The 20,015-nt window shown below is 46.5% G+C and overlaps 1 protein-coding gene across 1 annotated transcript; it reads right to left on the reverse strand.

Annotated features, from left to right (window-relative positions):
* Positions 1-1,427: 1,427 nt before the first annotated feature.
* LOC124044968 (potassium voltage-gated channel subfamily A member 10-like) lies at positions 1,428-19,788 on the reverse strand. Its single transcript, XM_046364166.1, has 2 exons — positions 19,573-19,788; positions 1,428-4,551 (listed from the first exon to the last, which is right to left on the reverse strand). The coding sequence occupies exon 2, from the start codon at positions 4,089-4,091 to the stop codon at positions 2,286-2,288; it is 1,806 nt and encodes a 601-aa protein (XP_046220122.1). The 5' UTR covers positions 4,092-4,551; positions 19,573-19,788; the 3' UTR covers positions 1,428-2,285.
* Between the last annotated feature and the right edge of the window lie 227 nt (positions 19,789-20,015).

A 20,015-nucleotide genomic window follows, 5' to 3' on the forward strand; every position in this document is an offset into this window, starting at 1 on the left:
AAATAAGAAATCCCGTCAATAGAGGACTAAGATTGAATCCTGCTACACCGGCTCTGATGCCTGCCGGATGTGGCAGGTCTTGAAAACTATTACAGACTACAAAGGGAAACCCAGCCGTGAGCTGCCCAGTGACGCGAGCCTACCAGACGAGTTGAATGCCTTTTATGCTCGCTTCGAGGCAATCAACACTGAAGAATACATGAGAGCACCAGCTGTTCCGAAGGAAAGATATTCCACAAATGAACTTTTAACAAGGCACACCTGTTTATTGAAATGCATTCCAGGTGACAACCTCATGAAGCTGGTTGAGAGAATACCAATAGTGTTTAAAGCAGTCATTAAGGCAAAAGGTTGCTACTATGAAGAATCTGAAATATAAATTGTATTTTGATTTGTTTCACACTGTTTTTATTACTACATGATTCCATATGTGTTATTTCATAGTTTTGATGTCACCACTATTATTCTACAACGTAGTATACAATAGTAAAAATAAAGATAAACCCTTCAATGAGTAGGTGTGTCTAAACTTTTGACTGGTACTGTACATGTTTCCAACAGACCACATAGACCCTGTGCCCAAGAAAGTGAAGGTAACCTGCCTAAATGATTACCGGCCCGTAGCACTCACGTATGTAGACATGAAGTGCTTTGAAAGGCTGGTCATGGCTCATATCAACACCATCATGCTGGAAACCCTAGACCCATTCCAATTCAAATACCGCCCCAACAGATCCACAGATGACGCAATCTCAGACTCCACACTGCCCTTTCACACCTGGACAAAAGGAACACCTATGTGAGAATGCTGTTCATTGATTACAGCTCAGTGTTCAACACCATAGTGCCCACAAAGCTCATCACTAAGCTAAGGACCCTGGGACTAAACACCTCCCTCTGTAACTGGATCCTGGGACTAAACACCTCCCTCTGCAACTGGATCCTGGGACTAAACACTTCCCTCTGCAACTGGATCCTGGGACTAAACACCTCCCTCTGCAACTGGATCCTGGGACTAAACACCTCCCTCTGCAACTGGATCCTGGGACTAAACACCTCCCTCTGCAACTGGACTCTGGGACTAAACACCTCCCTCTGCAACTGGATCCTGGGACTAAACACCTCCCTCTGCAACTGGATCCTGGGACTAAACACCTCCCTCTGCAACTGGATCCTGGGACTAAACACCTCCCTCTGCAACTGGATCCTGGGACTAAACACCTCCCTCTGCAACTGGATCCTGGGACTAAACACCTCCCTCTGCAACTGGATCCTGGGACTAAACACCTCCCTCTTCAACTGGATCCTGAACTTCTCAACTCTATTTCTTGAACTTCATTGTTGGTTAAGGGCTTGTAAGTAAGCATTTCACAGTAAAGTCTACAACTGTTGTATTCGGCGCATGTGACTAATAAAATGTGATTTGATTGTATTTGATTGATTTGTTACCAGTTGTGTTTAACATTGTTATTCACTTTTTGCACTGAGAGTTGTTTATTATACAATATTTAAAAAAAAACATTTTCAAGACAAGTAACACAACGATCTATCAAACCTAATACTTTCTGTCATTTAAAAAAATGGTTTCTCTACCATCTTATCTGACAGTAAAGAGCCGGTGTAGCTGTGTCTTCCCACAGGGGTGACTTGATGTCTGTCTCCCAGAGGACAGGAGAGAATTAGTTGTGTGTGTCTCACAGCTCACAATGTCCCTCTACCTTTCTCTGTCTCAATCTTCCATAGTGGACAGGTCAGAATATATCTCTCTGCCCCAGACCGTGTACAGGTCAGTCTATATCTATCTGCCCCAGACAGTGGGCAGGTCAGAATATTGCTCTCTGCCCCAGACAGTGGGCAGGTCAGTCTATATCTATCTGTCCCAGACAGTGGGCAGGTCAGAATATAGCTCTCTGCCCCAGACCGTGGACAGGTCAGTCTATATCTATCTACCCCAGACAGTGGGCAGGTCAGAATATAGCTCTCTGCCCCAGACCGTGGACAGGTCAGTCTATAGCTCTCTGCCCCAGACAATGGACAGGTAAGTCTATATCTCTCTGTCCTCACAGTGGACAGGTCAGTCTATATCTATCTGCCCCAGTCAGTGGACAGGTCAGTCTATATCTATCTGCCCCAGTCAGTGGACAGGTCAGTCTATATCTCTCTGTCCTCACAGTGGACAGGTCAGTCTATATCTATCTGCCCCAGTCAGTGGACAGGTCAGTCTATCTGTGTCTCTCTGTCACACATTGTCTCTTCTACAGTGGACCGGTCAGTCTCTGTAAATCTCAGAGGCCAGTGAACTTGTCACCCTGCCAGGTCCCGTTGGTCTTGTTCAGAGAGGTGCTACTCCCATGTTTACTCTCTCCTGAGGCCTTCATGGCCAGGTCTGCTGCGTCAGCCATCGGCTGCTTGTCCTCTGCCTCCGTCTCCCGGTGGTAGAAGTAGTTGAAGTTGGACACGATGACGGGGACGGGTAGGGCGATGGTCAGCACGCCAGCGATGGCGCACAGCGTCCCCACCATCTTACCGCCCATGGTGATCGGGCACATGTCCCCATAGCCCACCGTAGTCATGGTGACCACGGCCCACCAGAAGCCGTCAGGGATGCTGACGAACTGTGTGCTGGGCTCGTCCACTTCAGCAAAGTAGATGGCACTGGAGAAGAGGATGACTCCGATGAAGAGGAAGAAGATGAGCAGGCCCAGCTCCCGCATGCTGGCCTTCAGGGTCTGGCCCAGGATCTGGAGCCCCTTGGAGTGTCTGGACAGCTTGAAGATCCTGAACACCCTGACCAGGCGGATGATACGAAGGATGGCCAGGGACATGTTCTGGCTGGAGTTCTGGTCCGGGGTGGTGACCAGCTCCGTTACCAAGGTGACAAAGTACGGGATGATGGAGACAATGTCGATGATGTTCATGAGGTTGTGGAAGAAGTTGCTTTTGGAGGGACAAACCACGAAGCGCACAACCAGCTCGAAGAAGAACCAGACGATGCAGGCCGTCTCGATGATGAAGAACGGGTCGGAGAACGTGGAGGTGATGGTTTTGGGTGTGGCCGAGGGCGAGGGCAGGAACAAGGTCCCGAGGCCGCCCAGTGATTGGTTCCCATCCAAAGGCATCAGAGGCGTGACGGTGGTGGGTAGGACGGGGTCTAGGGTGTTATCCCTGAACTCTGGCAGCGTCTCCATACAGAAGATGATGATGGAGATAACGATGACAAACACGGAGACCAGCGCCACGCCGCGTGCCGCGTTGGAACTCTCGGGGTACTCAAACAGCAGCCAAAACTGCCGGTATATCTCGTTGGTCGGGAGAGGGATCTCCACTTCCTTGATGAAGCCCTCGTCGTCTCTGAACTGCTCCATGGCGTCGCTCCCCAGCTCATAGAAGACGATCTCATCAGCAAACACATCCAGTGGAACGTTGGCCGGCCGACGGATCTTCCCTCCTGACTGGTAGTAGTACAGGATGCCATCAAAGCTGGGCCGGTTCCTGTCGAAGAAATACTCATTCCTCATGGGGTCAAAATAGTGCATCCTCTTCATAGGGTCTCCCAGAAGGGTCTCGGGGAACTGGTCAAGGGTTTTGAGCTGTGTCTCGAAGCGAAGCCCGGCGATGTTGATGATGACCTTCTGGTCTCCGTCGTCTAGACCTGTCTTGTCCACGAACACATCCTCGCAGCACTCCTTAGCCAGCCGGCTGAAGATGGTCTCGCTCTGCATATGGGTCTCGCTACTCAGCAGCAACTTCCAGTTGGAGATCATGCTGGCACAGCTAGGACGCCCCCTCCTGCTGTGGGGTGGCATGACGGGTGATTGGGGCACATCCAGAGTATTGGGGGAGGGATACGGGCAGGGGGAGGTATTCCTCCTGTGGGAGGAGTGTTCGGAGAGGTAGTGGTGCTGGGGAGTGGATGTGAGGTTGGGCTGAGGGGAAAGGAGGTGGTGGGAGCCGTGGATGGAGCAGTTTTCGTGGAGCATGTCGACCGTCAGGGTTGTGGTCTCGTCTGGGTTGTCTGGGTTACCCAGCTCATCTTCCAGACTTCTGTCTATGTCGTCCAGACTCTCAAAGTCCACTAGAGCCGCCTCCATGGCTGCTACTGCTGGGGGGGGGGGGGGCTACTACAACTGCTTATACTGCTGCCACTACTACTACTACTAATACTAACACTAATGTTGCTGCAAGTACACCTAGACCCTGGTCCTTAAAACATGTCCCAGGACACTCAGAAGGCTAGAGGTGTAGACCAGGGTAGACTAGTCCAAGAGACCTCGACCTTTAATACAGGTTCCAGAGAGAGGGAGGACAGGAGGTATAGACCAGGGTAGGCCCCTCCCGGTAAGTCTAGTCCAGGAGTGTTAGATCCAAGCCCTCTGTCCAGGTGAGAAGATCCACAGAACGGTAGACCTCAGCTGCCTATCAGAGGGCCAGTGTCTTCAGGCCAGTGTCTTCCCTGAGATGGAAGCAGTCTTGAGGGTAACAGGGTGATGGGCTTTCCAGCAGTCAACAGATGCTTCATCAGCTCTGCGACACACCCTCTCCTTCTCATACCTGTAGTGGGTGGGGGGGGAAGAGAAATAGAGAGAGAGAGCATGTTAGTTTGTCTGACATCTGCGACACACCCTCTCCTTCTCATACCTGCAGTGGGTGGGGGGGGGGGGGAGAAAGAGAGAGAGAGAGCATGTTAGTTTGTCTGACATCTGCAGCACATTCACTGACAGCCCTCTCACCACCGGTTATAATCTCTTGACCCTGAAACGCTGATGCTTGGCACACACACAGAGGCACATTCATTGGAAAACCCACTGATATTACCAATTACATAAATAATTTTTTAATTGGCAAAATTAGAAAACTTAGGCATAACATGCCAGCAACAAACGCACTACACATCCAAGTATAACAGATACAATTATGAAAGAGAAGAATTCAAACTGATAAACAGCTTCAAATACTATCAGACTGTTGAACAGCTTCAAATACTATCAGACTGTTGAACAGCTTCTATTACCACACCATCAGCCTGTTGAGGAAATCTTTGTGGACCTTGCAGCATAATATCAAAGAAGACTCAAGGCTGTAATCGCTTCCAAACGTGCCTGAAATAAAGTACTGAGTAAAGGTTCTGAATATGTAAATGTTATATTTATTTTGATAAAATAGTAAGCATTTCGTAAAACCTGTTTAGTCGTTGTCATTATGGGGTGTTGTGATGTCATTATGGAGTATTGTGATGTCATTATGGGGTGTTGTGATGTCATTATGGAGTATTGTGATGTCATTATGGGGTATTGTGATGACATTATGGAGTATTGTGATGTCATTATGGGGTATTGTGATGTCATTATGGGGTATTGTGATGACATTATGGAGTATTGTGATATCATTATGGGGTATTGTGATGTCATTATGAGGTATTGTGATGACATTATGGAGTATTGTGATGTCATTATGGAGTATTGTGATGTCATTATGAGCTATTGTGATGTCATTATGGGGTATTGTGATGTCATTATGAGGTATTGTGATGTCATTATAGGGTATTGTGATGTCATTATGGGGTATTGTGATGACATTATGGAGTATTGTGATATCATTATGGGGTATTGTGATGTCATTATGAGGTATTGTGATGACATTATGGAGTATTGTAATGTCATTATGGAGTATTGTGATGTCATTATGAGCTATTGTGATGTCATTATGGGGTATTGTGGTGTCATTATGAGGTATTGTGATGTCATTATGGGATATTGTGATGACATTATGGAATATTGTGATGTCATTATGGGGTATTGTGATTTCATTATGGGGTATTGTGTGTAGATTGATGACTGGGGGGAAAAAACTATTTTAGAATTAGGAATTACTTAATGTAACAAAATGTGAAAAAAGTCGAGGGGTTCGAATACTTTCAGAAGGCACTGTGTTTGGCTGTGACAGAGAGCTCACTGTAGATGGCTGTGACTGACAGAGAGCTCACTGTAGATGGCTGTGACTGACAGAGAGCTCACTGTAGATGTCTGTGACTAACAGAGAGCTCACTGTAGATGGCTGTGACTGACAGAGAGCTCACTGTAGATGGCTGTGACTGACAGAGAGCTCACTGTAGATGGCTGTGACTGACAGAGAGCTCACTGTAGATGGCTGTGACTAACAGAGAGCTCACTGTAGATGGCTGTGACTGACAGAGAGCTCACTGTAGATGTCTGTGACTGACAGAGAGCTCACTGTAGATGGCTGTGACTAACAGAGAGCTCACTGTAGATGGCTGTGACTGACAGAGAGCTCACTGTAGATGGCTGTGACTGACAGAGAGCTCACTGTAGATGTCTGTGACTAACAGAGAGCTCACTGTAGATGGCTGTGACTGACAGAGCTCACTGTAGATGGCTGTGACTGACAGAGAGCTCACTGTAGATGTCTGTGACTGACAGAGAGCTCACTGTAGATGGCTGTGACTGACAGAGAGCTCACTGTAGATGGCTGTGACTGACAGAGAGCTCACTGTAGATGTCTGTGACTAACAGAGAGCTCACTGTAGATGGCTGTGACTGACAGAGCTCACTGTAGATGGCTGTGACTGACAGAGAGCTCACTGTAGATGTCTGTGACTGACAGAGAGCTCACTGTAGATGGCTGTGACTGACAGAGAGCTCACTGTAGATGGCTGTGACTGACAGAGAGCTCACTGTAGATGTCTGTGACTAACAGAGAGCTCACTGTAGATGGCTGTGACTGACAGAGCTCACTGTAGATGGCTGTGACTGACAGAGAGCTCACTGTAGATGTCTGTGACTGACAGAGAGCTCACTGTAGATGGCTGTGACTGACAGAGAGCTCACTGTAGATGGCTGTGACTGACAGAGAGCTCACTGTAGATGTCTGTGACTGACAGAGCTCACTGTATATGGCTGTGACTGACAGAGCTCACTGTAGATGGCTGTGATTGACAGAGCTCACTGTATATGGCTGTGACTGACAGAGAGCTCACTGTAGATGGCTGTGACTGTCAGAGAGCTCACTGTAGATGTCTGTGACTGACAGAGCTCACTGTATACGGCTGTGACTGACAGAGCTCACTGTAGATGGCTGTGACTGACAGAGAGCTCACTGTAGATGGCTGTGACTGACAGAGCTCACTGTATACGGATGTGACTGACAGAGAGCTCACTGTAGATGGCTGTGACTGACAGAGAGCTCACTGTAGATGGCTGTGACTGACAGAGCTCACTGTATACGGCTGTGACTGACAGAGCTCACTGTAGATGTCTGTGACTGACAGAGCTCACTGTATACGGATGTGACTGACAGAGAGCTCACTGTAGATGTCTGTGACTGACAGAGAGCTCACTGTTGATGTCTGTGACTGACAGAGCCCAGTAACTATGGTTACTATATCTTATATTCTGTCCTTCTCCAGGTCACTCTACTACCGATGAATCCCTCTTTCTCTCTCCTCTCTCGCTGTCTCCCTCTCTCTATATTCCTCTCCTTCCCCCTCTCTCTCTCTGACCCCCCCCCCACTCTCTCCCAGTTCCCCCTCACCCCTGCTCTATCCCTCACTCTCTCCTCCTCCCCCTCAGTGAGGATTAATGTGGTCTCATTTACAGAAAGATGCCGTTAGATTTTGGAAGCCAGATCCAGCAGGGTAAAACACCACCATCTGCTGTCCCCGGACCTCTCCATTATATACCACAGCGGCGTAGGTAGAAATTGTGGCTTGGCATGAGTAAAAATGACTTGGACAACATTTTCCATACGATATACAGCAACAATACCCTGACATATTTCAGTGAAAATGAGTGCAATCACATTGCATTACATAATCCCTATACAGTGGACTTTGAGGCTCTGGACCGGTTCCAACCATATTTCTGTGAACAGAGTAACATCAATAGCTGTACACTCCCTAAAAGCACTGGTTGTCCAGATTCATATGTGCTGTTGCAAGCGTAGCTGTCAGGTTCATAGACCAAGGACATCGTCTATTTGTATAGGTAGCGTCACATCACATTTTCTGGCCTATCCGTACAAAGGGACAATTTCCTGTGCATGTGAACCTCGTATCTGCGCCGCAATAGTGCATATGAAACGGGAGCGTTCTTATTTTAGCTCAGTGAACGGGAGTCGAGCGGATGAATCGATAAAAGTTTAATCTCAGATGGATTTACAGCTGTCAAGATGTGGAAAAAAATACAAAATAATTTAGTAGAATTTAAACAAGACCACTTTCTCTTTTTGTTCTTAGCGCTGAAGTTGTAACAAAGTTGAAAGGAGTCTGCACACACTCGAATGGTGACTCGGCGCCGCTCAATCACATTACAGGTAGAATTAGGTATTCCCCAGGGCAGCCGTCTAGGCCCCTTTCTTTTTTTCAATCTTTACAATAGAGGGTTACTCCAAGCAGTTTAGTCACCGGCACCATCTTCAATTCCACATTATTTATTACAAGATTCAGTTGAGATTTTGGGTTTAGTTTCAAAGCTGAAGTTGTAATGAAGTTGCAAGGAGTTTGTATGGACGTTTGGTAGAAATGTCTCTCTCGTCAGTTAGATGAAAGTGTCACTAAGTGTGATCATATTTATTTGACTGTTATAAGAAATGTGAAATCTTTATTGTACGATGTTTATTAATGTGATTGTTTCAATATTTAGAAAGCATTTCAGAAATGTTCTCACGGATCCCTACGGAGCTGTGTCCTTACGAACACCTGATCCCCATTTCCCTGATTGTAAAGTGTATAAATGTGCCCTTTGGTTTCCATTGGGCTGTTGGCTTTATTTTTTATTCCAATGTGTCACACCCTGACCTTATAGATCCTTTTTTATGTCTCTATTTTGGTTTGGTCAGGGCGTGAGTTGGGGTGGGCATTCTATGTTTTGTGTTCTATGTTTTCTATTTCTGTGTGTTTGGCCGGGTGTGGTTCTCAATCAGAGGCAGCTGTCTATTGTTGTCTCTGATTGAGGACCATATTTAGGTAGCCTTTTCCCACCTGTGTCTCCTGATCCCTTGTACCAGCGTACAAGCACTATTGCTCCACTTTTGTTGAATATGAATAAAATCGTACATTATTTCTCATCTTTTGATAATGTGTGCGCTATGTACTTGAGCCTCAGAAATGAGACCACCTCAGAAATGTAGAAATATTTTAGGAGCAAGGCAACCCATCATTCAGGGCAGAGCCTGTTTTGCATGTTATTTTGGCATTAATACGTGTTACATATCAGTTTGCAAAGAATGTAAAACACTATGCCACCGCAAAATATATGGGGAGAGTTCGACAGTTCAAGCCCCTTGGGTGCTGCCATAGATTTACATTAGAAGTGCTCATCTAAGAAGGCTCAAGATCATCGGCCATTGGACATAAGCATTACACAACAAGTTGGAAATCACAAATTCATCAATGAGTGGTTTGGAAGGAAGTGGCTAACTGCAAGCACTGCAAAGCAATCACTAGCCTGCTATTCAGTGGAGAGGGTGTGTGGGACAAGTCTGGGTTTATGAATCTCTTTTCCAAACTTAAAAGGATAAACATTCAACATTGGCCATGCTGTCCATCCAGCATGACTTCTGTCGTGTTCAAAACAACTGGAAACTCGAAACTGGGAACTCAGGAAAAAAAAAACGAGCTTCGACTGTCATGTTTTGTCATTTATTATCTTGTCTTGTCCCTGTGCTTCCCATTCTATTCGTTTCCCTCTGCTGGTCTTATTAGGTTCTTTCCCTCTTTCTATCCCTCTCTCTCCCCCTCCCTCTCTCACTCTCTCGCTCTCTCTTCTCTCTATCGTTCCGTTCCTGCTCCCAGCTGTTCCTATTCCCCTAATCAATCATTTAGTCTTCCCACACCTGTTCCCGATCCTTTCCCCCTGATTAGAGTCCCTATTTCTTCCTTTGTGTTCCGTTCCTGTCCTGTCGGTTCCTTGTCTAGAATTCACCGTGCTGTGTTTGTGTATCGCCCTGTCGTGTCGTGTTTTCCTCAGATGCTGCGTGGTGAGCAGGTGTCTGAGTCTGTCTGGTTCAAGTGCCTTCCCGAGGCAACCTGCTGTTCACCTGCTGTTCAAGATCGAGTCTCCAGTTTGTCCTCGTCATTTCGAGTGAAAGTTGTGTTTTTTGTTTGTATTTACTTTACTGGATTAAAGACTCTGTTTTCGCCAAGTCGCTTTTGGGTCCTCTTTCACCTGCATGACAGAAGGAACCGACCAAGGAATGGACCCAGCGACTTCAGACGCTCGTTACACTGCCGTCGAGATCCAAGGAGCCATGCTCGGCAGACACGAGCAGGAATTGTCTGCTGCTCGCCATGCCGTGGAGAACCTGGCCGCTCAGGTTTCCGACCTCTCTGGACAGTTCCAGAGTCTACGTCTCGTGCCACCTGTTACTTCCTGGCCTGCCGAGCCTCCAGAACCTAGGGTTAATAACCCACCTTGCTACTCCGGGCAGCCCACTGAGTGCCGCTCCTTTCTCACGCAGTGTGAGATTGTGTTCTCTCTCCAACCCAACACATACTCTAGAGAGAGAGCTCGGGTTGCTTACGTCATTTCACTCCTTACTGGCCGGGCTCGAGAATGGGGCACAGCTATCTGGGAGGCAAGGGCTGATTGCTCTAACAAGTTCCAGAACTTTAAAGAGGAGATGATTCGGGTTTTTGACCGTTCAGTTTTTGGTAGGGGAGGCTTCTAGGGCCCTGGCTTCCTTATGCCAAGGTGAACGGTCCATAACGGATTATTCTATTGAGTTTCGCACTCTTGCTGCCTCTAGTGAGTGGAACGAGCCGGCGCTGCTCGCTCGTTTTCTGGAGGGACTCCACGCAGTGGTTAAGGATGAGATTCTCTCCCGGGAGGTTCCTTCAGATGTGGACTCTTTGATTGCTCTCGCCATCCGCATAGAACGACGGGTAGATCTTCGTCACCGGGCTCGTGGAAGAGAGCTCGCATCAACGGTGTTTCCTGCTCCGCATCGCAACCATCTCCCTCCTCTGGCTCAGAGACTGAGCCCATGCAGCTGGGAGGGATTCGCATCTCGACTAAGGAGAGGGAACGGAGGATCACCAACCGCCTGTGCCTCTATTGCGGAGTTGCTGGACATTTTGTTAATTCATGTCCAGTAAAAGCCAGAGCTCATCTGTAAGCGGAGGGCTACAGGTGAGCGCAACTACTCAAGTCTCTCCATCAAGATCCTGTACTACTTTGTCGGTCCATCTACGCTGGACCGGTTCGGGTGCTACATGTAGTGCCTTGATAGACTCTGGGGCTGAGGGTTGTTTCATGGACGAAGCATGGGTTCGGAAACATGACATTCCTTTCAGAGAGTTAGAGAAGCCTACGCCCATGTTCGCCTTAGATGGTAGTCATCTTCCCAGTATCAGATTTGAGACACTACCTTTAACCCTCACAGTATCTGGTAACCACAGTGAGACTATTTCTTTTTTGATTTTCCGTTCACCGTTTACACCTGTTGTTTTGGGTCATCCCTGGCTAGTATGTCATAATCCTTCTATTAATTGGTCTAGTAATTCTATCCTATCCTGGAACGTTTCTTGTCATGTGAAGTGTTTAATGTCTGCCATCCCTCCCGTTTCTTCTGTCCCTACTTCTCAGGAGGAACCTGGCGATTTGACAGGAGTGCCGGAGGAATATCATGATCTGCGCACGGTCTTCAGTCGGTCCCGAGCCAACTCCCTTCCTCCTCACCGGTCGTATGATTGTAGTATTGATCTCCTTCCGGGGACCACTCCTCCTCGGGGTAGACTATACTCTCTGTCGGCTCCCGAACGTAAGGCTCTCGAGGATTATTTGTCTGTGTCTCTTGACGCCGGTACCATAGTGCCTTCTTCCTCTCCGGCCGGGGCGGGGTTCTTTTTTGTTAAGAAGAAGGACGGTACTCTGCGCCCCTGCGTGGATTATCGAGGGCTGAATGACATAACGGTTAAGAATCGTTATCCGCTTCCCCTTATGTCATCAGCCTTCGAGATTCTGCAGGGAGCCAGGTGCTTTACTAAGTTGGACCTTCGTAACGCTTACCATCTCGTGCGCATCAGAGAGGGGGACGAGTGGAAAACGGCGTTTAACACTCCGTTAGGGCATTTTGAGTACCGGGTTCTGCCGTTTGGTCTCGCCAATGCGCCAGCTGTTTTTCAGGCATTAGTTAATGATGTTCTGAGAGACATGCTGAACATCTTTGTTTTTGTCTATCTTGACGATATCCTGATTTTTTCTCCGTCACTCGAGATTCATGTTCAGCACGTTCGACGTGTTCTACAGCGCCTTTTAGAGAATTGTCTCTACGTAAAGTCTGAGAAGTGCTCTTTTCATGTCTCCTCCGTTACTTTTCTCGGTTCCGTTATTTCCGCTGAAGGCATTCAGATGGATTCCGCTAAGGTCCAAGCTGTCAGTGATTGGCCCGTTCCAAGGTCACGTGTCGAGTTGCAGCGCTTTTTAGGTTTCGCTAATTTCTATCGGCGTTTCATTCGTAATTTCGGTCAAGTTGCTGCCCCTCTCACAGCTCTTACTTCTGTCAAGACGTGTTTTAAGTGGTCCGGTTCCGCCCAGGGAGCTTTTGATCTTCTAAAAGAACGTTTTACGTCCGCTCCTATCCTCGTTACTCCTGACGTCACTAGACAATTCATTGTCGAGGTTGACGCTTCAGAGGTAGGCGTGGGAGCCATTCTATCCCAGCGCTTCCAGTCTGACGATAAGGTTCATCCTTGCGCTTATTTTTCTCATCGCCTGTCGCCATCTGAGCGCAACTATGATGTGGGTAACCGTGAACTGCTCGCCATCCGCTTAGCCCTAGGCGAATGGCGACAGTGGTTGGAGGGGGCGACTTCCTTTTGTCGTTTGGACAGACCATAAGAACCTTGAGTACATCCGTTCTGCCAAACGACTTAATGCCCGTCAAGCTCGTTGGGCGTTGTTTTTAGCTCGTTTCGAGTTTGTGATTTCTTACCGTCCGGGTAGCAAGAACACCAAGCCTGATGCCTTATCCCGTCTGTTTAGTTCTTCTGTGGCTTCTACTGATCCCGAGGGGATTCTTCCTTATGGGCGTGTTGTCGGGTTAACAGTCTGGGGAATTGAAAGACAGGTTAAGCAAGCACTCACGCACACTGCGTCGCCGCGCGCTTGTCCTAGTAACCTCCTTTCGTTCCTGTTTCCACTCGTCTGGCTGTTCTTCAGTGGGCTCACTCTGCCAAGTTAGCTGGTCATCCCGGTGTTCGAGGCACTCTTGCGTCTATTCGCCAGCGCTTTTGGTGGCCGACTCAGGAGCGTGACACGCGCCGTTTCGTGGCTGCTTGTTCGGACTGCGCGCAGACTAAGTCGGGTAACTCTCCTCCTGCCGGTCGTCTCAGACCGCTCCCCATTCCTTCTCGACCATGGTCTCACATCGCCCTAGACTTCATTACCGGTCTGCCTTTGTCTGCGGGGAAGACTGTGATTCTTACGGTTGTCGATAGGTTCTCTAAGGCGGCACATTTCATTCCCCTCGCTAAACTTCCTTCCGCTAAGGAGACGGCACAAATCATTATCGAGAATGTATTCAGAATTCATGGCCTCCCGTTAGACGCCGTTTCAGACAGAGGCCCGCAATTCACGTCACAGTTTTGGAGGGAGTTCTGTCGTTTGATTGGTGCGTCCGTCAGTCTCTCTTCCGGGTTTCATCCCCAGTCTAACGGTCAAGCAGAGAGGGCCAATCAGACGATTGGTCGCATACTACGCAGCCTTTCTTTCAGAAACCCTGCGTCTTGGGCAGAACAGCTCCCCTGGGCAGAATACGCTCACAATTCGCTTCCTTCGTCTGCTACCGGGTTATCTCCGTTTCAGAGTAGTCTGGGTTACCAGCCTCCTCTGTTCTCATCCCAGCTTGCCGAGTCCAGCGTTCCCTCCGCTCAAGCGTTTGTCCAACGTTGTGAGCGCACCTGGAGGAGGGTGAGGTCTGCACTTTGCCGTTACAGGGCACAGACTGTGAGAGCCGCCAATAAACGCAGGATTAAGAGTCCAAGGTATTGTTGCGGCCAGAGAGTGTGGCTTTCCACTCGCAACCTTCCTCTTACGACAGCTTCTCGTAAGTTGACTCCGCGGTTCATTGGTCCGTTCCGTGTCTCCCAGGTCGTCAATCCTGTCGCTGTGCGACTGCTTCTTCCGCGACATCTTCGTCGCGTCCATCCTGTCTTCCATGTCTCCTGTGTTAAGCCCTTTCTTCGCACCCCCGTTCGTCTTCCCTCCCCCCTCCCGTCCTTGTCGAGAGCGCACCTATTTACAAGGTACATAAGATCATGGACATGCGTTCTCGGGGACGGGGTCACCAATACTTAGTGGATTGGGAGGGTTACGGTCCTGAGGAGAGGAGTTGGGTTCCGTCTCGGGACGTGCTGGACCGTTCACTCATTGATGATTTCCTCCGTTGCCGCCAGGATTCCTCCTCGAGTGCGCCAGGAGGCGCTCGGTGAGTGGGGGGTACTGTCATGTTTTGTCATTTATTATCTTGTCTTGTCCCTGTGCTTCCCATTCTATTCGTTTCCCTCTGCTGGTCTTATTAGGTTCTTTCCCTCTTTCTATCCCTCTCTCTCCCCCCTCCCTCTCTCACTCTCTCGCTCTCTCTCTTCTCTCTATCGTTCCGTTCCTGCTCCCAGCTGTTCCTATTCCCCTAATCAATCATTTAGTCTTCCCACACCTGTTCCCGATCCTTTCCCCTGATTAGAGTCCCTATTTCTTCCTTTGTGTTCCGTTCCTGTCCTGTCGGTTCCTTGTCTAGAATTCACCGTGCTGTGTTTGTGTATCGCCCTGTCGTGTCGTGTTTTCCTCAGATGCTGCGTGGTGAGCAGGTGTCTGAGTCTGTCTGGTTCAAGTGCCTTCCCGAGGCAACCTGCTGTTCACCTGCTGTTCAAGATCGAGTCTCCAGTTTGTCCTCGTCATTTCGAGTGAAAGTTGTGTTTTTTGTTTGTATTTACTTTACTGGATTAAAGACTCTGTTTTCGCCAAGTCGCTTTTGGGTCCTCTTTCACCTGCATGACATCGACTGGAAAATAAAATACATTTTGAACGGTCTTCCAACTTGAAATTCGGGAACTAGAGCGTCTTTCTAGGGCGCCTTTCTAGGGCGTCTGTCACGCCTTGGTCATTGTATTTTGTGTTTTTGGTATATGTTTGGGTAGGCCAGGGTGTGACATGGGTTTATATGTTGTGTTTCGTATTGGGGTTTGTATTAATTGGGATTTTGTATCATTAGGGGTGTGTCTAGTTAGGCTTGGCTGCCTGAGGCGATTCTCAATTGGAGTCAGGTGATTCTCGTTGTCTCGGATTGGGAACCGTATTTAGGTAGCCTGAGTTCGCGTTGTATTTTGTGGGTGTTTGTTCCTGTCTCTGTGTTGTAGTCACCAGATAGGCTGTAATAGGTTTCACGTTCCGTTTGTTGTTTTTGTATTTTTGAGTTATTTCATGTACCGCTATTCCTTCATTAAAGTCATGAATAACCTACACGCTGCATTTCGGTCTGACTCTCTTCATACAACAGATGAACGACGTTACAGCGTCTTTCTAGAGCTCCAACCTGAAGATCACTGATGTCATGATTCAGCTTTGTTTTCCTCAGAGTTTGCAGTTGTCTTGGAAGCACCATAATGTCAGAGAATGTCAGACTTTGATGAAACATTTTGATAATACAATTTTGTTGTGTCCAATGTAATCCATTACAGTTGCTAGTTACTTGTCCAATGTAATCCATTACAGTTACTAGTTACTTGTCCAATGTAATACATTACAGTTGCTAGTTACTTGTCCAATGTAATCCATTACAGTTGCTAGTTACTTGTCCAATGTAATCCATTACAGTTACTAGTTACTTGTCCAATGTAATCCATTACAGTTACTAGTTACTTGTCCAATGTAATCCATTACAGTTGCTAGTTACTTGTCCAATGTAATCCATTACAGTTACTAGTTACTTGTCCAATGTAATCCATTACAGTTGCTAGTTACTTGTCCAATATAATCCATTACAGTTGCTAGTTACTTGTCCAATGTAATCCATTACAGTTACTAGTTACTTGTCCAATGTAATCCATTACAGTTACTAGTTACTTGTCCAATGTAATCCATTGCAGTTACTAGTTACTTGTCCAATGTAATCCATTACAGTTACTAGTTACTTGTCCAATGTAATCCATTACAGTTACTAGTTACTTGTCCAATGTAATCCATTACAGTTACTAGTTACTTGTCCAATGTAATCCATTACAGTTACTAGTTACTTGTCCAATGTAATCCATTACAGTTACTAGTTACTTGTCCAATGTAATCCATTACAGTTACTAGTTACTTGTCCAATGTAATCCATTACAGTTGCTAGTTACTTGTCCAATGTAATCCATTACAGTTGCTAGTTACTTGTCCAATGTAATCCATTACAGTTGCTAGTTACTTGTCCAATGTAATCCATTACAGTTGCTAGTTACTTGTCCAATGTAATCCATTACAGTTACTAGTTACTTGTCCAATGTAATCCATTACAGTTACTAGTTACTTGTCCAATGTAATCCATTACAGTTACTAGTTACTTGTCCAATGTAATCCATTACAGTTACTAGTTACTTGTCCAAAGTTGTAATCAGTAACAAAGTATTCAGATCCGTTCCCATTTTCCACATTTTATTACGTTATAGCCTCTAAAATTGATTACATTTTTTCCCTCATTGATCTACACAGAATACCCCATAATGACAAAGAAAAAATATCACATTTAAATAATTATTCAGACCCTTTACTCAGTACTTAGTAAAGCATCTTTGGCAGCTTTTCCAGCCTCGAGTCTTCTTGGGTAAGACGCTACAAGCGTGGAACACCTATATTTGGGGAGTTTCTCCCATGATGCTGCCACCACCATGCATCACCGTAGGGATGGTGCCCGGTTTCCTCCAGACTTGACAGTTGGCATTCAGGCCAAAGAGTTCAATCTTGGTTTCATCAGACCAGAGAATCTTGCTTCTCATGGTCTGAGTCCTTTAGCTACCTTTTATTAAGTTATGGCTGCGATCCCCGTACATCAATCATCAGATCAACATCAGGGGAGATTTCAGAGTGACAACTACAAATACAACGTCGCAACATTAAACATTCTTGAAAATGAAAGTGTCTTACATCCTTCAAAAGATTAGGATCTTGGTAATATAAATATGATCTGAAAGTCCTTTAGAAGCTGTTATGTGCCTTTTACTGAGGAGTGGCTTTCGTTGTACTTCTGAAAGATTCTCCCATCTCCACAGAGGAACTCTGTCAGAATGACCATCGGTTTCTTGGTTACCTTCCTGACCAAGGCCCTTTTCCCCCGATTGGTCAGTTTGGCCGGGCGGCCAGCTCTAGGACGAGTCTTGGTGTTTCCACATTTCTTCTATATATGAATGATGGAGGCCACTGTGTTCTTCCCCAGATCTGTGCCTCGACACAATCCAGCCTCAGAGCTCAGCATTGACCTCATGGCTTGATTTTTGCTCTGAGCTCAATTTCGAGTCTCATAGCAAAGGGTCTGAACTCTTCTGTAAATAAGGTATTTTTGTCTTTTATTTTAAATACATTTGTAAAAAAAAACACCAAAAAAACGGTTTACTCTTTCTCATTATGGGGTATTGTGATGTCAGTATGGGGTATTGTGATGTCAGTATGGGGTATTGTGATGTCAGTTTGGGGTATTGTGATGTCAGTATGGGGTATTGTGATGTCAGTTTGGGGTATTGTGATGTCAGAATGGGGTATTGTGATGTCAGAAAGGGGTATTGTGATGTCATTATGGGGTATTGTGATGTCAGTATGGGGTATTGTGATGTCAGTTTGGGGTATTGTGATGTCAGTATGGGGTATTGTGATGTCAATTTGGGGTATTGTGATGTCAGTATGGGGTATTGTGATGTCATTATGGGGTATTGTGATGTCAGTTTGGGGTATTGTGATGTCATTATGGGGTATTGTGATGTCAGTTTGGGTTATTGTGATGTCAGTATGGGGTATTGTGATGTCAGTATGGGGTATTGTGATGTCAGTTTGGGGTATTGTGATGTCAGTATGGGGTATTGTGATGTCAGTTTGGGGTATTGTGATGTCAGAATGGGGTATTGTGATGTCAGTTTGGGGTATTGTGATGTCAGTTTGGGGTATTGTGATGACAGTATGGGGTATTGTGATGTCAGTTTGGGGTATTGTGATGTCAGAATGGGGTATTGTGATGTCAGTTTGGGGTATTGTGATGTCAGTTTGGGGTATTGTGATGTCAGTATGGGGTATTGTGATGTCAGTTTGGGGTATTGTATGTAGATTGATGAGGAAAACATTACTTTTAGAATAAGGCTGTAATATAACAACATTTGGAAAAGGTCAAGGGTTCTGAATACATTCCGATGTAAATAAACTGAAGGACACTATCAGGCCATCACCATTAAGTACACAGAGACAGAGGCTGCTACTCTCTGTTATTATCTATGCATAGTCAGTTTAAATAACTCCACCTGCATGTACATATTACCTCAATTACCTCAACTAACTGGTGGGGCTACATTGACTCTGTACCGGTACCCCCTGTATATAGCCTCCACATTGACTCTGTACCGGTACCCCCTGTATATAGCCTCCACATTGACTCTGTACCGGTACCCCCTGTATATAGCCCCACTATTGTTATTTTACTGCTACTCTTTAATTATTTGTTCATTTTAACTCATACTTTTTTTTGTTGGTATTTTCTTAAAACTGCGTTGTTGGTTATTGGCTTGTAAGTCACCATTTCACTACACCTGTTGTATTCGGTGTATGTGAAAAATACAATTTGATTTGATTTGATTTTGATGCAGAGATGGATGGAATATTGATAGATTCCTACAGAGTAAATGCTGATTGATTTACATTAACAAAATTAAAGATGGCCAGGAGATTAAATACAAATCTAAAGTTAACAGTAACTGTAATTGACTTGGTCCATGAGCAAATCCATCAGCTTTCTGACTGACCACATACCATCTCTGTTTTAACAGAGACAAGCTACTCCACTAACCTTTTGTACTTTTGTCCTCCTTTTAACAAAACTAAATATAGCAGCCGTTAAACCCTATAAATGCAGCGGCGCACGGGCTTTTATCTCTCACTCTTATCTCCCTCGTGCAACAACAGCTGGTCGGGAAAAGACTCCCGGCAAAGAGGAGAGTAGAGCTCAAGACGAAGTATCAACACACACAGTACCAAACAGACAGCCAGCTCTACTTGTTGTCTGACACACACACACACACACACACACACACACACACACACACACACACACACACACACACACACACACACACACACACACACACACACACACACACACACACACACACACACACACACACACACACACACACACACACACACACACACACACACACACACACACACACAGGAGAGTGCTCAACAAGAGCCTGAGCACCTGCCCTTTTGCCCTCCTATGAAAATGAGCCCTCGCCACTCTGTGGATTTAAAAAAATGAATGAATGAGTTTGTATTTTTTTCTCTTTTCATTTTCAATGAATTGTACAAAACACAACAGACAACCTACCCGTTGATAGACCCAGTATGGCACGTCTTCCCAAACTTTGTTTCCTGGTTCCTGAAACGTTCCCGGTCCTGTTGTCCGCTGCACCTGGAGAGGCATGTTGACTGTTGAGAGAGTGTGTTCCGTTCTGTCTGTGTGGATGGGGTGGCTGGCTAGCGACAGGTATCACCCCCGGGCTTAGCGTGCGGACAGAAGGCTCAGCGGAAGCTGCCAGGGCAATCACCCGCGAGACAGATGTGAGGGTGACATAACCACAACAACATGATTACAATTAATTTGGCCAATTCCCTGGTTGGAGGAAGATACAAATCCTCTCACCATCCGGCCATCCCTCTGGAGAGAGAGAGATAGTGAGAGAGAGAGAGAGAGAGAGAGAGAGAGAGAGAGAGAGAGAGAGAGAGAGAGAGAGAGAGAGAGAGAGAGAGAGGGAGAGATAGAGAGTGATG

Source organism: Oncorhynchus gorbuscha, linkage group LG10 (genome assembly GCF_021184085.1).
Source record: "Oncorhynchus gorbuscha isolate QuinsamMale2020 ecotype Even-year linkage group LG10, OgorEven_v1.0, whole genome shotgun sequence".
Classification (NCBI taxonomy): Eukaryota; Metazoa; Chordata; class Actinopteri; order Salmoniformes; family Salmonidae; genus Oncorhynchus; species Oncorhynchus gorbuscha.

Bases quoted from the DNA above. Each gene is read 5' to 3' on its own strand.
- LOC124044968 (XM_046364166.1), bottom strand. From the start codon at position 4,091: ATGGAGGCGGCTCTAGTGGACTTTGAGAGTCTGGACGACATAGACAGA.